The 18,393-nt window shown below is 38.2% G+C and overlaps 1 protein-coding gene across 1 annotated transcript; it reads right to left on the reverse strand.

The window, feature by feature from the left end:
* Positions 1-505: 505 nt before the first annotated feature.
* On the reverse strand, positions 506-17,463 carry LOC125235321. Its single transcript, XM_048141859.1, has 4 exons — positions 17,307-17,463; positions 12,583-12,747; positions 11,915-12,046; positions 506-949 (listed from the first exon to the last, which is right to left on the reverse strand). The coding sequence occupies exons 1-4, from the start codon at positions 17,367-17,369 to the stop codon at positions 845-847; spliced, it is 465 nt and encodes a 154-aa protein (XP_047997816.1). The 5' UTR covers positions 17,370-17,463; the 3' UTR covers positions 506-844.
* Positions 17,464-18,393: the final 930 nt, after the last annotated feature.

Consider the following 18,393-nt stretch of genomic DNA (forward strand, 5'->3'; position numbering starts at 1 on the left):
ACTACTATGGTAACCTTATTAAGTGCGTTTTCACATTATCCGATCCGATATCGGATGTAGGACCGATATCCCATACATTTAAGCCGCCATCTTGGATTTTTGCCTTAGAAATCCTTCCGACATCCGATATCGGATCGGATAATGTGAAAACGAACTAACACTGGCCACACGTGCGAGAGGGACACCAGCCCGAACAATGCCCTCTTATGTGGACCGTTTTCGCTAGTCTGATACGATCACCTTTCTGTCTCAGTGATAATGTTTAATTTAGTATGGCAAAAAATGTGATTGCCCTGTAAAGGTCTTTGTTGCGATTATCGAGTTATTAAAAAAATAAAGATAATTGCTGAACACGGAGTCACAGCCTTTACCAACTCCTAATGTTATTTGTTTTGACATGTGCCGTCAATCACTTGACACTAACTTGAATATTATTATTAAGGGTCTCTCACACTAATAAATTAATTTATGTGTTATGTATGAAAATGATGATTTTTTTTGCGAATTTAACTAAAAGTGATATACAGGGTGGTTCCTGATAATGAACATAACGACTTGTCGAATTTAACGGAAAACAAAAAAAACACGGTGTAGTTTTAAAAGCCTATAAGTATACATATTTTTAACTGTCTCTACCTTAAATACTACCTACTGTCATAGAAAAAAGCAATTAAATGCTACTGCGCAAGTATGGGAATAGTCGCTATATTATATGATTTTTGCGGCTGATGTGTGAGATGTGTAATGTATTACAGATAAATGGAGAGCACCTTAAAACTTATAATAGGTATTATAAAGATAAAGGTATGTGTTGGAGATATGGATCATGGATGTGATGGATGGTTTACGCTTGCAAGTTCTGCTGAGCATTCTTCTCGATGAATGAAGACATCGCGCGGGCGTGGCCGATGCGATAGGACATGGTCCACGCCAACAGCATTGACACTATCTGAAAAGCAGGAAATACAATGGCAGGTAAGGGATTCCCCCGTTTCTCTATTAGGTATATAGAATTTTTGAAATGTACGAGTACATATATACACTATGTAGGTACAACTCTGATACCTATATTATATCTTATTTATTACACACAAGTGTTATAAAAAATATATATATATATATTATTATACATACAGTAAAATCGCTGTCAATAGAACTTGTCAACAATGTTAACAAACCATTATATAAAATATCAATATTTTAGCACAATCTTATTATTTTAAAGGTTGAGGATCATAATGTGAGATGAATTGACACATGAATTTAGCCAGTTAAGTAAGCCAGTATCTGATGAGTTAGAATGGCTAATTAAAGAAATCTTGACTACAAGGTTTGTTTAAATTGTTCACAAATTCTATTGACGGCGACTTTACAACATCCCTGATGGTTAAAAAAATGTGTTCAGGAGTATTAAGCAAATCGTTTAACTGGAAACTAATGTCATTGAACTAAGGATTTGTTTCAAAGGTGCTTTAAGTATAGACGATACTAGTATAATTGAACCTGAGAGAGGGATGGGGTCTCCAAACTTATCCAACGAATCCATGGATACCTATTACGATGTATAAGGTTAAGGTGGCAAAGTACCGCAAAATATCTCGAAAACTACCGATTGAATACTAGTAGGTACCTATGGATACAACTAAACCATAAAGATAATCTAAGATGTCATTACAAGTATCCAATCGGTAGTTTTCGAGATACATATTTATTTGCAGGCGCGTAGGCGCACTGGCTCGCTACGCGCACTTTGCCAACTTCACCTTTCAAATGTCCAAATTTCACAGAAATCGCGAAGTCGAGATAACTGGTGACCGAAGAGCTGGCGACTTCTTCGCACAACGTATCAGCATTGCGATACAGCGAGGAAATGTCGCCTGTAGGTATCCTTGGTACAATGTCTCACGGGCCTACTTTAGAGATTAGCTAGCTTTTAAGTTTAGTCTCAGTTTCTTATATAATTACTAGCTTTTACCCGCGGCTTCGCCCGCGTAATAAAAGTATTCATTAAGATTTTCATTTGGATCCGTAGGGACCGTAGGTTTCTCTGTAGGTATATTTTTTTTATTTTATTTTTTTTATTATTTATTTATTATACTCAGAATTACAAAACATAACTTAAATACAATGCTCCACAAAACTACAATTAGTTTGACTGTGGAGTCGTTTCAGTCTCTTTTATACAGTTTTCTTATTAAATATAATTAAATATACAAATTAATATATATAACTTCTAAACATGTTATGTACTCAGTTTGAAGTAGGCAGGATCGCTTATTATAGAGTATCCAAGAGATGTTTTTTAAGAGCCTTTTAAAAGTACTTTTTTTGGATTCCAGTACTATATCCCCGGGCAAAGAGTTCAAGAGATAAGGTATTCGTTTTTGAAGCGTTCTGTCGCCATAATAATTTGACACTCTGGGTACTACATATTTGCCCGCAGATATCGTCCTGGTGTTGTGGCTATGTTTGACTAGTTCAAGATGGTCCTGTCTGCCATGGTTTTTCAAGGCCAACATATATTTAAGTTTGGATGATATGGGTAGAATTTTACATATTTTAAATAATTGTTTGTAGTCTTTATTGCAACTGTTTTTAACTTTTTTACTGACTAGCAATTTTAAAAAACGGGTTTGTAAATTTTCTAGCTTATCTATATTAGTTTTAAAAGTGAGGCCATAGCAGTCAAGACCATAGCTGATAATAGAGTCTATTAGAGAATTGTATATACATTTTAGCGTTCGGATAGGAACTTTAAAACTTAGATGATAGAATTTACTTAATAGAATCCTAAGCTTACTACATATAAAGTCTACATGGCTCGTCCAGGAGAAGTGTTGATCTATTTTCATGCCAAGATACATAACACTTTTAACTGTTTCTATGGGCTGACAGTTGCAATTTACTAAGTTATTATTATTAATATGTAAGCAATGAAAACTGTGAGTGAAAATGGATGGAGTGACATTAGTAGGTACCAGGTAGGGAGAATGGATTATCATAAGTTTGGTCTTTTCAGCGTTCAGAACAATTCCATTATCATGTGACCACTTGACTACGGCATCAACATCCTCCTGAACCATCCGACATGTTTCATTAAGGTCGGTGCCGGAGCGCAGCGCGCACAGGTCGTCCGCGAACATATGCGGGGAACAGTGTCGCAGCACGCCGCACAGGCTGTTTACGTGCATCAGGTAGCATACGGGCCCGATTTATCTGCGATTATTTCGATTGCACATAATACTTTTGCTTGCAATGATTGTAGAAATTTTACACATCGACCACAGCGTAGGTAATTCTATATACGCTGGGGAAACCTTTATAAACATCCCACATAGCCCGTATTTCGACACTATGATCGGTGGGTAAAAAGTACTTTTTTCTATTATCCCTTACAATTTTTTATATTTTGCTTATACTTATCGCAAACGTAATCTTCAAGCAAGCAAACAACGATCGTCTTAGAGCACATTGATTGTAAGAGACCGCCGACCGATTATCCGTATCCCGCTAACGATACCCATATTATCCGTATCCGTATCCGTATCCGTATCCGTATCCGTATCCATATCCGTATCGCTATCGCTATCGCTATCCCTATCCCTATCGCTATCCCTATCGCTATCCCTATCGCTATCCCTATCGCTATCCCTATCGCTTTCCCTATCGCTATCCCTATCGCTATCCCTATCCCTATCCCTATCCCTATCCCTATCCCTTATCAAGATGTTTAATGATATAACACTTTAAGTTCTCGCGCTTTGTACACATATTTAAAGTCACATACAGGTCGAACGCGATTAACATTATTTTTACCTTTTTTCCCAACGTTTCGGCCAGGTTGCACTGGCCGTGGTCGCGGAAGACTGACGTCCCAGCAAAATGTCACCGGAGATGTAAACAACACAAAACTACCCGATATTAATTTATATAAATGTTCGGGGTAGACAAATAAATATAATCTACCCGCTTTTAGTTAATGTTTATTTCCCACCATGTTTATTTTAAAGGTAAAAATAATGTTAATTAATCGCGTTCGACCTGTATGTGACTTTAAATATATGTTTAATGATTTCTTATCAAGTGCTAAAATATAAAGTTTCATGGTTTTATCATTTAAAATTAAGAAATCCCATACAAACTTTCAACCTCTTTTTCAACCCCTTCATCCCTTTTTTTTCGAAATAAAAAGTAGCCTATGTTCTGTCTCAGGGTCTAAAGATTGTCTGTTCCAAATTTCATCAAAATCGGTTGCGTGGTTTAAGCGGGAAAGCGTAACAGACAGACAGACAGACAGACAGACAGACAGAGTTACTTTCGCATTTATAATATTAGTATGGATATGGATATGGATAGTATGGATAGTATGGATGGATGTAAATGTTCATGTAAATAAATATTTTGAAAAATGTCAGCAATGTCGCTGACTTTTGGAATTTCGTATAGCAGTTTGTTTCACCAGTAGAGTCTGTTCGGAAAGTCAAGAGTCGTGGAATGTATTGGACCCCATACATTTCACAACTCTTGACTTTCCGAACAGATTTCTATCTATGGATTGACAAATGAGTAAAGAGGGTGTCCCTCTACATTCCTAAGAACGTTTGGTCTATTATCACTTGGTCTAACCGTTTTGGCCTAATGGGCATGTAACCTAATAATCAATTAGCATATCATCATACTTGGCATAGTGTAATGGATGGCCTAATCTTTATTTGTCCTATTTATTATTACTATATTACTTAAAAGGCCTTATTTTATTTGCAATAAAATTTATGATCATAAAAACTTTTGATCTATACTATTATTCCATAATTCTTTTCGCCTCATATGTATTAGCCTAATAAATAATGCGCATAATAATGATTGGCCACTTATTAATTGTTCTAATACATGTCATGCTTAATAATTTGTGGCATAACAACTCAGTAATCTATATTAGTTGAATTTGATTTGTTGCCTGCCCGAAAATAACCAGTTTACTAAATACTTGTTGTTGTTGTGTGTTTGTTGCCACAAAAGTGGTTTAGGTTAGGTTAGAACTGTGACCATTAAAGAAACAACTTGTTGCAAGAAAAGTGGTTTAGGTTAGGTTAGAACTGCGACAACCACAAAATCGACTTGTTGGCGCAAAATTGGGTTAGGTTAGGTTAGAACTGTGACCATTAAAGAAACGACTTGTTGCAACAAAATTGGGTTAGGTTAGAACTGTGACCCTTAAAGAAATGACTTGTCAGAAAAGTGGGTTAGGTTAGGTTAGAACTGCAGTAACCACAAAATCGACTTATTGGCACAAAATTGGGTTAGGTTAGGTTAGAACTGTAACCATTAAAGAAACGACTTTTCAGAAAAGTGGGCTTGTGATGTGTAAGCATACCTAATTAGATTAAGTAGGCTAGATGCTTTATATATGGAAACTGTATTACTCATAATGATCAGCTTATTCTATCTGTATTCTAATCGACATTACATATTGATGCCTTGGAGAGTCAACATGTGTTTCATTTATTAAACTCTACTACATCCCTACCGAATAGAACATGCACCAATAGCTTCGACCAATACATGGCGACCTTGCCAAAGCGTGTCAGCGTGTTGAGGAACTACGACCACTAAGGCTTCTCTGCAGCATTTCGTCGGTTTGCTATTTTCAAGATGGGGAAAACTGTGTCTAGAGTGGAGAAGGAAGAGGTCATCATAGCTCAGGCCGGTCAGGGCAATAGCGCCAGGACGAGTCAGGACATCAGCCACGCGGATGGGCAATCATACATAACGATGGCTATGGGAGTGATGATCACCGTTATCTTCGTCTATCTCGTCTGGAAAAGGATCCACAAGTGTCTGACGCAGAAGATCGAGCGCCAGGCGGCTGCTATGGTGATGCGCAGGCGTGCGTCCGTCTAAGGTGGCGGGCAGCGGCTGTCGTGGGGATTCCTGGAGCGCTGCGGATCGGCAAAGCAGTGTGAGTGTCCAACCACGAACTAAGTGACAAAGACTTTCATCGGACTACCGGAAAAATCATGTAAGTGTAGTGAAGTGACAAAGACTTTCATCGGCCTGCCGGGAAATCATGTAAGTGTAGTGAATTATTTTCCTATGGACTGTAGACCTTATCGTGTGGCGTTATATTAGCTTAAGGCTCGTTATAGTTATGCCAGATGTTTTAGAATTTTATAAGCGCATTAATTATTTTAAGGAATATTTGCTTAAGCTTGGGCCAGTTAGAAGAAGCGAGAAGTTAGGGCAGGAAAAATTTTCGGAAGCAAAGTCGGTTTATAACGAGTATAATGCCTATTTAGAGATTTATATTTCAAAGGTAGAAAAGGGGGAAGTGCCCCTCGACAATAAGGTACAACAGTATATTGCGGAAGTCGAAAGAGCATATGCTAAAATATTGCAACTGTTCGGGGAATCGCAACAATTAATTAATTCAAACATGGGTTCCAAATCGAATTTCGACTTGAAGACGGCAGTCTCTCTTTTGCCCGTCATGGATGATACTGAAAAGGTTTCTTTGCAATTAATCGACGCCATAGAGTTGTATGGGACAATGATAGTCGAAGCAACACGTTTGTCTTACAATGCAAAACTGCGGTTAACAGGTACCTATACCACAGTAGCGAGTTTAATTGCAGATATGAAACTTCATCTGCTAACTCGGAGGTCGGATACCGCTTTGCAGAAACAGTTGCAGACGGCTAGGCAGGCGGGAAAGAGTATAGAGCAGTTCGGTAGAGATTTAGAGGATATTTTTGTCAAGCTGACAATTTCACAAGCCAATGGTGATTCGAGTGCTTACAGTGTTCTAAAACCCCTTAATGAAAGGCAGGCTATTCACAGGTTTACCAGTGGTTTGCGAAATGACCGGTTAAGTACGGTAATATCGGCTCGCAATTACACGTCTCTTAAAGACGCAATACAGGGTGCTAAGGATGAAGAGATTGCGATGACACCAACACCCTCAGAGCAGGTGTTCGCGGTGCGCGGTAGGGGTGCAAGAGCCCAAATAGCTTCGGGTCGTGGAAATGTATATTTCAACAGTAGGGTAGGTGCAGCGAGACACCCGCAGTACGAGTACAGGAAAACCGAAGGACGCGCTTCCTACTTGCCCAGAGGCAGGGGCGGTGGCGCTTTCAGGGGTGGTTTACGCGGCCATGGATATCGTAAGAGCTACGGGCATAATGGTAACGGTTTCGGACCCCGTAAGCCCCATAATAAGCAGTACGTAAACACGGCTCGTGAGTGCAATGACACGAACGAGTCACCAGCCAGATCGTCTGATCTTCAGTTTTTTCGTAACTAACACCTTACCTTATATTATGGCCTTCGGTAACGTGAATTCAGTTCAGCTTCACGTAAATGGAAAGTCGTTGACATGGCTATTGGACACCGGAGCGTCATTGAGTGCAGTCAAATATGGTTCGATAAGACCAACAGCTCCGATGATTCACCCACACACAACAAACGTAAATGGGCTAGGCGGTGTAATTACATCTGTTGGTTACAGCTATCTCGATTTATTTTATGAGACAAATGAATCATTTAGTCACAAATTTCATGTTTTTGAAAATTTACCGGTTGACGCGGACGGGATCCTGGGTCAGGATTTCTTAAAAAAATATAGAGGCAATATAGATTTTGAAACGGACGTTTTGAAATTGAAAAACGGTAACCGCACATCCTTTATACCGGTACGCGTTTACTCTACACATAGCAGTAACGAACAATCATTCATTGAGTTACCTTCGCGAAGTGAAATTTTTGTAAAAGTTCCCATTAATGTCGCGGGAGATTTTGTTGTTTATGCCAGCGAAGTATGCGAGGGTATTTTCATAGCAAATTCTTTGTCTAGAAGTACGGATGGTAATTTGACTGTTAAACTATTGAACACGCGAGAGCAGGTTGTGAGGATTAAGTGTGTTACTCCCGAAATTAGGCGACTGGAGGAATTTGACGTTCTTAATTTTGATGAATGTCCAAATAACGCCGAAAGAGTGAAACTGTTGCTTTCTTTGTTAAAATTGAATTATTTAAATTCGGAAGAAAACGCCAGCATCTCAAGTATTTGCGCTAAGTTTGCCGATATTTTTCACCTACCAGGTGATAAGCTGAATACCATGAACCTTTACGAACAAAAAATCCATTTAAAGCCTAATGAATCTCCAGTTTACAGTAAGCCATACAGATTGCCTCACTCTCAAAAAGCGGAAATTAAAAAACAAATCGATCAAATGTTACGAGATGACATAATCGAAGAGTCCTATTCGGAATGGGCTAGTCCTTTGTTAATAGTACCTAAAAAAGCAGATTCCAGCGGGGAAAAGAAATGGAGGGTCGTAATTGACTACAGAAAAGTTAACGAGCGTATAGAGAATGACAAATTTCCATTACCGAATATTACCGAGATATTAGATTCACTGTCTGGTGCAATTTATTTCAGCACCTTGGACCTTAATCAAGGATACTATCAAGTAAAACTCGACCCTAAGAGTAGGCAATACACGGCATTTTTGGCTGATAAGCACTACCAAATGAAGCGCCTCCCAATGGGTCTAAAAACGAGTGCTAGTGCGTTTAGCAGAGCGATGACAGTTGCAATGACGGGTTTGAATTACTTACAATGTATCGTTTACCTTGACGATATTATCGTCATGGGACGAAATCTTCAGGAGCATAGCAAAAATTTAATAGACGTATTTTCGAGGCTGAGGAAAGTCAACTTTAAACTTAACCCACTAAAATGTACGTTTCTAAAAAAGGAAATTTTATATTTAGGCCATTTAGTTACGTCAGATGGAATCAAACCAGATCCAAGCAAAATTTTAGCGATTAAAAATTATCCAACTCCAAAAAATGAAGATGAAGCTAGAAGGTTCGTAGCGTTTGCGAACTATTACAGAAAATTTATTCCGAAGTTTGCCGAAATAGCTCAGCCAATAAATAATTTATTTAAAAAAAACGTAGACTTTGTATGGACTAATGAATGTTCAGATGCATTTAATACCCTAAAAACAGCAATGAGTAACCCACCATTGCTACAATATCCTAACTTTTCAGAAGATAACGAGTTTAGAATACACACCGATGCGTCAGGGATAGCGATAGGCTGCGTTTTATCAAACGGAGATGGTTTACCTGTTGCTTACGCCAGTAGACCCCTGAACAAAGCGGAGAAAAATTATCCCACCATTGAGAAAGAGCTTTTAGCTATTTTGTGGGGAATAAAATATTTCAGACCTTATTTATTTGGACGACGTTTCAGAGTAATTACGGATCATAGGCCGTTAGTCTATTTATTTAACATGAAGGATCCCTCCAGCCGCCTAACCAAGTTCAAATTGTATTTACAGGAGTACGATTTTGTGGTAGAGTATTTGAAAGGTAAAGATAATGTGGCTGCAGACGCATTATCAAGGGTTGAGATAACTAGTGAACAGCTGAAAGACATGAGTGAAAGAGTTATGTTCGTAACAACACGTGGGCAAAAGAAGCGAATGGAAGAGAAAGAAAGGCAAAAAAATGCCGGCACTACGGATTTCCAAAACGGTTGGATTGATCACCCAAACGTGGCCGAAATTCTAAAAAAACCTAACAATTCAACACAATTAAGTTTTAATTCAGAAGAGTATCGCAAGTGTGCGAAAATGAATGATTGTATTTATAGCAGAAACAATACGTTTGTATATACACCCTCATTGTCACTTATTAGCGTTGCACCAGTATCCCTATCATGTATGAAACGAGCTTTCTTCATGAGGGAATTGGAAGCTTTCTGCAATATTATAAACATTAACGAAATATGCGTTATTAAAAACAAAGACAATGAAAAGATTATCAAAGAGCTAGCTCAACATATAAAAAATATAAGTAAGTGGTCCGGGCCACGACTATGTATTATAAAGGGTGCAAAAGAAGTAAAGAATAAAGATGACAGGCGAGTCATCATGAATGATTTTCATATCTTACCCACTAGCGGACACGCGGGTATGCGTAGGATGACGAATAATATAAAACGTCACTACTACTGGCCAAGCATGGAAAATGACATAAAAGCTTTTGTAAAAAAATGCGATAAATGCCAAAAGCAAAAATTCCATAAACACATAAAAGAACCGATGTCTATTACTACCACAGCCACATCGGCATGTGAAAAAGTGTATCTAGATCTAGTTGGCCCTTTAACTAAAGATAACAACGGGTATAGTTACATATTGACGATACAGTGCGAGCTCACTAAGTACGTATGGGCTTACCCATTACCCAATAAAGAGACCGAAACGGTCGCGCGAGCATTCGTTGAAGGTTTTATTTTACATTACGGCATCCCGCGCGAGATAGCAACAGACCGAGGTTCTGAATTTATTTCTTCAACTATGCGAAATACGTGTAAATTGTTAAAAATAAATCAGATACAATCCACGGCATATCACCATGAGAGTCTCGGTTCTTTGGAGAACTCTCATAAGGCCCTGGGAGCTTTCCTCAGAATCCAGACGGATAACCAGGCTCACGAATGGAGCAACTGGCTTCAATTCTGGTGCTTCAGTTATAACACGACTATGCATTCTGAAACTAAGTATACTCCCTTCGAATTAGTATTCGGAAAACTTTGTAATTTACCAACTAATATAACTAATAATAATATAGATCCTGTGTATAACTTCGATGATTATCCGATAGCTTTAAGGTATAGATTGCAAAAGGCTCAGGAAGACGCCAGAAATAATTTAATTATGTCAAAGCAGTTAAGAAAAGAAAGATATGATAAAACATGTAATCCAATTAAGTATAAAATAGGCGATTTATTATTAGTGAAAAAAGAAGGACGTGAAAAAATGGACCCAGTGTATTTAGGTCCATACTCTGTTATTGAAGACATGGATGTTAATGTAAAAGTTTCTATAGGAAATAAACAAAATGTAATCCATAAAAATAGAACTATTCCTTATTTTATGTAACGAGTTATGCTAGTAATAAGTTAGTCATAATCATTGACTCATCGGTGCACCAGGTGTGCGTCACATTTCATTATATTATTGTTATCGTAACCTAAGAGAGTAATCACCTCACCATAATTATGAGCGTGTCGTATTATACAATAACACATAAAAGTGATTGACCTGTATTTTTATTGTAGGTTAATTTGAAAGTTTGTTAAACATGATTTTTTTTGTGTAATATTTTTTTTTCTTTTCTAAAAAAAAAAAAAAAAATAGGGGGGAAGGTGTGATGTGTAAGCATACCTAATTAGATTAAGTAGGCTAGATGCTTTATATATGGAAACTGTATTACTCATAATGATCAGCTTATTCTATCTGTATTCTAATCGACATTACATATTGATGCCTTGGAGAGTCAACATGTGTTTCATTTATTAAACTCTACTACATCCCTACCGAATAGAACATGCACCAATAGCTTCGACCAATACAGGCTAGGTCAGGTTAGAACTGTGACCATTCAAGAAACGACTTGTTGTAAGAAAAGTGGGTTAGGTTAGTTTAGAACTGCGACAACCACAAAATCGACTCTAAATCGACTTTAGGACATCTAATACCTCTACAAAATTATAGAAGGAGCAAAACTATTAGGCCACTTAATATTAGTTTAAATCGCTATAGGAGTAATAATTATTAGGCCATGCAATGCATTAGGTGGGTAAAGGATTATGACAATGAATTATTATGAAAAACTGAATTAGTATAACTAATGAGTATGCCAATTAATATTAGTTCACAAAATTTTAGGACATAAAGATTTCATCCAAAACTGAATAGGGCAACCAAAATTAGGCCATATCATCATTAGGCCAACTGCAAAGAGTTTTAGGCGAAACAAAAATAGAAGAAAAAAACTTTAGGAATCTAGATATACATCCGAGTAAAGAATTTCATCAGTGAAGTCATAGATTTCTCACCGATACGCTGATAATGAAGACCATGGTTACAAAGTATGCTCTCAGAAGGATATCGACGGCACGCCCGTTGGGTGCCAACACCAGCAGATGGACTATTGCAGCCGCCGTCAGCATTGCTATCCCCCATGCGTACTGTCAACAGATAAGGGCACAATCTCTTAAGAAATTTCGGTGAACTACACTACATATATGCGGTCGCACTGTGCATACCTTTATATTATATCTGGAGATATACACTGTATACGTAATATGAACATTTCGTCAGCAACAAAGTCATTGTTAATTTTTATTTTATTGATTGTACCTAATCAAAATAGCCGCATCACATCATCATCATCACCATTTATCTTCAAATACCACTACCGCCAACGGATGCTATGATAGTCTGGTCACCGTTTTGATAAGTGCATTGTATGTGTACCTGCTTAAGGGGGTGTATATTCAAAGAACGAGCAGTTTAAAACTGAGTTAATAAGAATACTTATATTACTTAGGTACTTTGTAGACACGATGACCCGAAATGAGGTCTCCAACACAAGAGCACGCCACTTTCCTCGGTCCAGGGTCCAGAGTACTCCAGAAGGATATCACATCAGCTTTCGCCGACACCGAGTTCACGTAGATCTGCCTCCGCTGCCCATGCAACGAAATTAGAATAAAATACTCACAGAGTTCAACTTTTTCTGATCCTGTGTAATAGCCCCGACGCAACCGACCACCGACAGGGCCATTATTGCGGCACCTATGGCTATGCATATTGCATAGCCTTGGACCATACCCACGACGACTCCGCTCCCTACGCCAAAGGCAAATAGGAATAGGCCGAAGCCGAACTGAAAAAGAATGGAGTTAAGTTATGGACGAAAAACGAAAAGTGGTTATTAGTCGGAACATCAACTTTTGAATAAAATTAGATTGTTTAGAAGCCATAGCTATATTGTACTTAGTGTACCTACATATACAGGGCCTCTCAAGATTCTGAGACATGAAGGGAAAGTACCTTAAATATCATAGACAGGATATTTTGGGAAAAAAACCGGCCAAGTGCGAGTTGGACTCGCCCACCGAGGGTTCCGTACAAACTTTCAATGGTTAAAATAATCATACTACTTATACTCATATTCATTTATTCATATTTGTAACGCCATTTTACACGTCAAGATTTGATTTAAAAAAATAATATTTATACAGCAATAATACTTAGAGAATAAATAGACAGAAGATTGAAATTACAAAAAGTTAGGCAATATTCACATAAAAAATGCACAAAAATATTTTTCTAATTAGGTAATAAAAAAATTGTCATTAGTGTAGAACGGGTGCTCGACCAGCCAATTTTTTAAGCGATAGGTACTTAAAGTTCGACACACTAGGCGCTTCAACCACATATTGCGGCAATTTATTATAGACGGCAGGGTCCATCACATGTGTTAATTTGACCGTAAATTGGATTTCGCCAATTTACGGTCGATACCTACTAACTTTCCGGCATTTCGAATGTTGTACTTGGAACACATGTTATTAGTTTTGTCACAGAATATATTATGTATAATAGTACAAGTACGGAAGGCTCCTTTGATGTTCACAAAATGACGCCATTCTAAATTCTTACCTACATTAACAAACGGACCACACGCGAGCAGCCAACATTGAATTTTTCCCCTCACTAGCTCGGAAACACGTGTTTTGTCCTTCAATACCAGAGTCAGATACCAAGGTCAAATTACTTTACCCACTAGTGAGTGGGTAAAGTAATTTGACCTTGAATAAATTCAAATGAACTGCTTTAAAATTGATAAAAGTAGGTGAATCTAGTAATAAAGATCATTTACCACCTGTGGAACTACTGGAAGCAGTGATAATCGCATTTCTTGCGTTGTAGTTTCCTCGCTACAGTGAGGGGAAAAGTTTTGTGTTACACTCGGGTGCAAATGTATTTTACTTCTCGTGTGTTAAAAAACTCGCAAGTTCAGGATTCTATAAATAACTCGCAAGTTCATGATTCTTCAAATAACTATTATACAAATAACTATTATTGCGCCGCGCGAAGGTCGTCGCCAATGAATGGGCCGCGAACTCGCGGCCGCTGACATGTACTTGTAGCGCGGCGATAGAATCGCGGAGTGAGCCGCCCCTGGTTTTGTATGCTGCCAAGTTCTCTCTTACATAAATGGCTACCTGCATGATAACTATTGCAGGCAGTGTAATGAGTGTAAAGCTAGGAACATACTACGCGGACGTCCGTCGTAAATCGACCGCGACCGCGACCGAACAGTGTGCACGTAACAAAACATCCAGCGAGCCAGATTTCGAACGGACGTCCATGCGCTCAAGGCCACGTCCACGTCCGTCGACCGATAGTTTGCACGGTTAAGTCTATATTCATTGTCCAGATCCCCGTCCGCGGTCGATTTACGACGGACGTCCGCGTAGTGTGTTCCTAGCTTAAGGATTCTTATTTTTTAAAGAGTTCTTTGGCCGGAGTGTCTACTGTCTACAGGTACCTGAGCAACGATCCTGACAGCTCGTTTCTGAAAGCGAAAGATCCTCTCCCATTCAGGACAACATCCCCAGACCAGACCTCCGCAACGTACTGTATTAATGAATGGACAGTGGCGAAATAGCATGTCCGGGCTACTTCTGGAGCCACAGACTTTGCAACTCGACCTAAGGCAAATCACGCACTGCCCCGACTACCACACGGTTTATCTACTTGCTGGTCCCAGTTTAAGCCCTGATCAATCTTTAAACCTAGGAAAGTAGTCGTGGATGCCTGTTCAAGTATTTTCCCATTAATTATGAACTATCAACGGCGTGGTCATGCGACCCGAAAGATTAAAATGCACAAAGTGTAATTAAAATGTTGGCAGCCTGTATCGCAACTGGAGGACCTACGGAAGTAATTAGGACAATAGATCCTTCCTCCTTCCTTCCTCCTCCTTCCTTCGGTCCTTTGAGTCGTCGGCACCCAGGCCCCTTCTAAGTACAGGTTTGTACAAGTTTCTAATGAGTCGACTCGGCAACGCACATGTGCCACTCCTTGAGTGGCAGGCGTCCATATGTAACAGTGACCGCTTTCCATCAGGCGGACCGTATGCATGTTTGCCACCTACGTGGTACAAAAAAAAATCTCGACGAATTCACCTTAAACATTAAAAACTAAATCAAAATCGATTGATTCGTTCGGGAGCCATAGCCATCATAATGCCAGATAGACATGTCAAGCGTCGAACCTATTATTATTATAACACTCCGTCGTTTTTGCGTTGGTGGTTAAAAACAAGAAACCTCCTTCAAAACTATAATAAAACACAACTTTCTATGAAAATCGGTAAAGTGCGAGTCGGATTTCGACATTTCCATACAAAAAGGTCATGAGCGCCTGACGACATGTGATAGCAACGTACACTAGATTTGTACTTTAAAGATTTTGCGTATATTTTGGAAACTATAAGAGATAGAGCAAATAGACTTCAGATTTTGGTTGTCGGTGGCACAATTTTTTTGTTTTCGTATATATACACCATTTTTTGGACCTATGTGGGCAATATTATGGTCAGTGCAGTTCTAAACAGTCTTAAGCGCCTCTTTTTTAGTAGGAACTTAAGTCATTTTGGCAAATGATTAAAATTTTTAACAATTTCTAAACAGAAATGAATTTCTTTCTACCTGTCCATGGCGCTCACAAAATTTCAAAACATTTAGTAAGTACTTGCAGCGGCAGTGAGTGAAAATCTCAATTTGAGTTTTTTTCTCTTAAGTCCGACTTACGCTTGACTGTAGATTTCTAATAGGTTTTCCTGTAATCTACAGGTAGAGGGCTATCTCGTGTATTTTTTTGAAAATTTTACGCTAAGTAGTTTCGGAGATAAGGGGGGGGAATGGTAATTTTTCTTAAATAACTTCTAAATTACCAAAATAAAAACTATAAAAAAAATATATTTGAAATGCTTATAAAATGCTCTTTCATTTGATATGTATCACAATATAGTTCTAATAACTTTGATTTTTAATTTTCAATTTTACCCCCCAAAAGTGTCCCTTATGATTAAATTTCGTTTAATTTCATTTGATTATATTGCATGTCCGTCTTTGGGCCACAGATTTACATACGTGTGCCAAATTTCAAGTAAATCGGTCCAGTAGTTTCGGAGAAATCGGCTGTGACAGAGGGACAGACAGACACGCGAGTGATCCTATAAGGGTTCCGTTTTTCCTCTTTGAGGTACGGAACCCTAAAAAAGACTTTAAGTAGTTTATTTTTAAAAATCACACACACACAGATGTCACAGTTTCGTTTTCTTTCAACCCCTTATTTGCCAAGAGTGGCACTGAAGCTTTAGTAGTTTCATGTTTCTGCCTACCCCTTTATGGGATACATGCGTGATTGTATGTATTTTTAAAAATTCAAAGATATTCTAAAAAATGTTTGCCTCGTATGGGAATCGAACTTACTTAAACGTTAAAAATATAGTCAGCACTCAGCACCACCAAAAAATAATAATACTTCTTGAGGAACATAGTACCTACAGTACAATCTCGTTAATCCGGCCGGCACTGTTGCTGACAAGGAGGTGTCGGATTAGTGGAGAATTCGGATTACTGGAAATTAGAGCCATTCTCCATCATCATCATCATCCTCTTTGCGTTATCCCGGCATTTTGCCACGGCTCATGGAGCTTTGACAATGACAGCCATTCTTCATATATTTTTCCCCTCACTAGCTCGGAAACACGTGTTTTGTCCTTTAATACCAGCGGGTAAAAACGCATTTTCTCCACTAGTGGGTAAAGTAATTTGACCTTGAATAAAGTCAAATTAACTTCTTTAAAACTGATAAAAGTAGGTGAATCTAGTAATAAAGATGATTTACCACCTGTGGAACTACTGGAAGCAGTGATAAACGCATTATTTGCGTTGTAGTTTCCTCGCTATAGTGAGGGGAAAAGTTTTGTGTTACACTCGGGTGCAAATGTATTTTACTTCTCGTGTTTTAAAAAACTCGCAAGTTCAGGATTCTATTCTCGAACCACTCGCTTCGCTCGTGGTTCAACTATAGAATCCTTTCACTTGCTCGTTTTTCAATTTCACACTCGGCGTTAAAATACAACTTTGCCCCCTTGTATAACAAATAACTATTTATAATTTACGCATAGATGGTAAACTTGCACTTGAAATTATTACTTTCATGTCTATTTTAGTGCCGGATTACTGGACGTTTCGGACACCGGATTATGAAGATTGTACTGTATTTTAAAATGAATTAATATCATAATATCTACGATATTTAAGGTTCTTTCCATTCATGTCTTATCTTAGTCCGAGGGCGCCCTGTATTTCAGTTATTTCTGCATATCCTGTAGGTTGTCTTTATAGTAAAAAAAAAACTCACCCCATTAAAAGAGTTGGAAATCATAAATAGTGTTATAAAATGATTTTGAGTGTCCATGTTCATCTTGCAATTAATTCTTATCAGTTGTTCACTTAGCACAATGACCAACTGACCCAACTGTGGCTACTAAACTGACTCAACTGACTGACTGACTTGAAAATCTTCGAATAGTGAGCCCCTGAAGGATTCATGCTGTAAAATTTGTTATTTGTGATATCACTTTCAGTCTATCTCGGTTGTGTTTATAATTGTTTGGTGAATACAAGTGATGTCTGATTGTCAAATTGAAATCATATTGAGAGCATTTTTAAAGTTCGAATGTCGCTCACTTGTAACGTGAGCTTAAAAATGATGAGTACGTACTTACCTACTATTCGTAATCGGAGGGATTGTGAACTCTAGGATCTGAAATGTTACATCTTCGTCTGTACCACTGCTACGATATTAGAGTGACAGAGATGAAAGATATCGTTCGAATCGACTACCATTAGCGCGGGGTTGTTTGGAAATGTTGGAATAACACCGTTTTGTCCACTAGCGTTAGCAGAACGTTTCATGATAAAAATGCTATTGATATTTATATTAAGGCCCTTTATCCAGCGAGTGCGTTGCTCAGTTTACTTTACATTACAGTTTTTTACTTGACTAATGGCTGGTTCAGTGATTAGGTATGTGAGGCACATCACTTGCACATCACCATCATCCTTGTATTTACCTACAACTCCTACAAGGATGATGGTGATGTACCTCACAAAATCATTTTTCCTACTGCGTCCATAAAAAAACTCACAGTGTAATGGTGCGGAGTTTAATATTGATACTGGATATTAATGGAATCAATTGTCATCAAATACGGTGTGTACAAAAAAAAATTGTATGGGAAACGTTTTTCTCGATTCGTGGCTATTCTAGCCGGATGTGTTATTTGGTTCCATACTAGATTTTTATCCTATACTCTGTCAAACACGTCTGTTTATAGTTTTCTTTGTTCTTATTTACTGACAGACGTGTTTGACAGAGTTTAGATACTTATGAATGATGAATGGGACCAATTGGCATTAAAATGTTTTACAAATGTATGTTTTTT

The sequence above is a fragment of the Leguminivora glycinivorella genome, chromosome 17 (assembly GCF_023078275.1).
Source record: "Leguminivora glycinivorella isolate SPB_JAAS2020 chromosome 17, LegGlyc_1.1, whole genome shotgun sequence".
Lineage (NCBI taxonomy): Eukaryota > Metazoa > Arthropoda > Insecta > Lepidoptera > Tortricidae > Leguminivora > Leguminivora glycinivorella.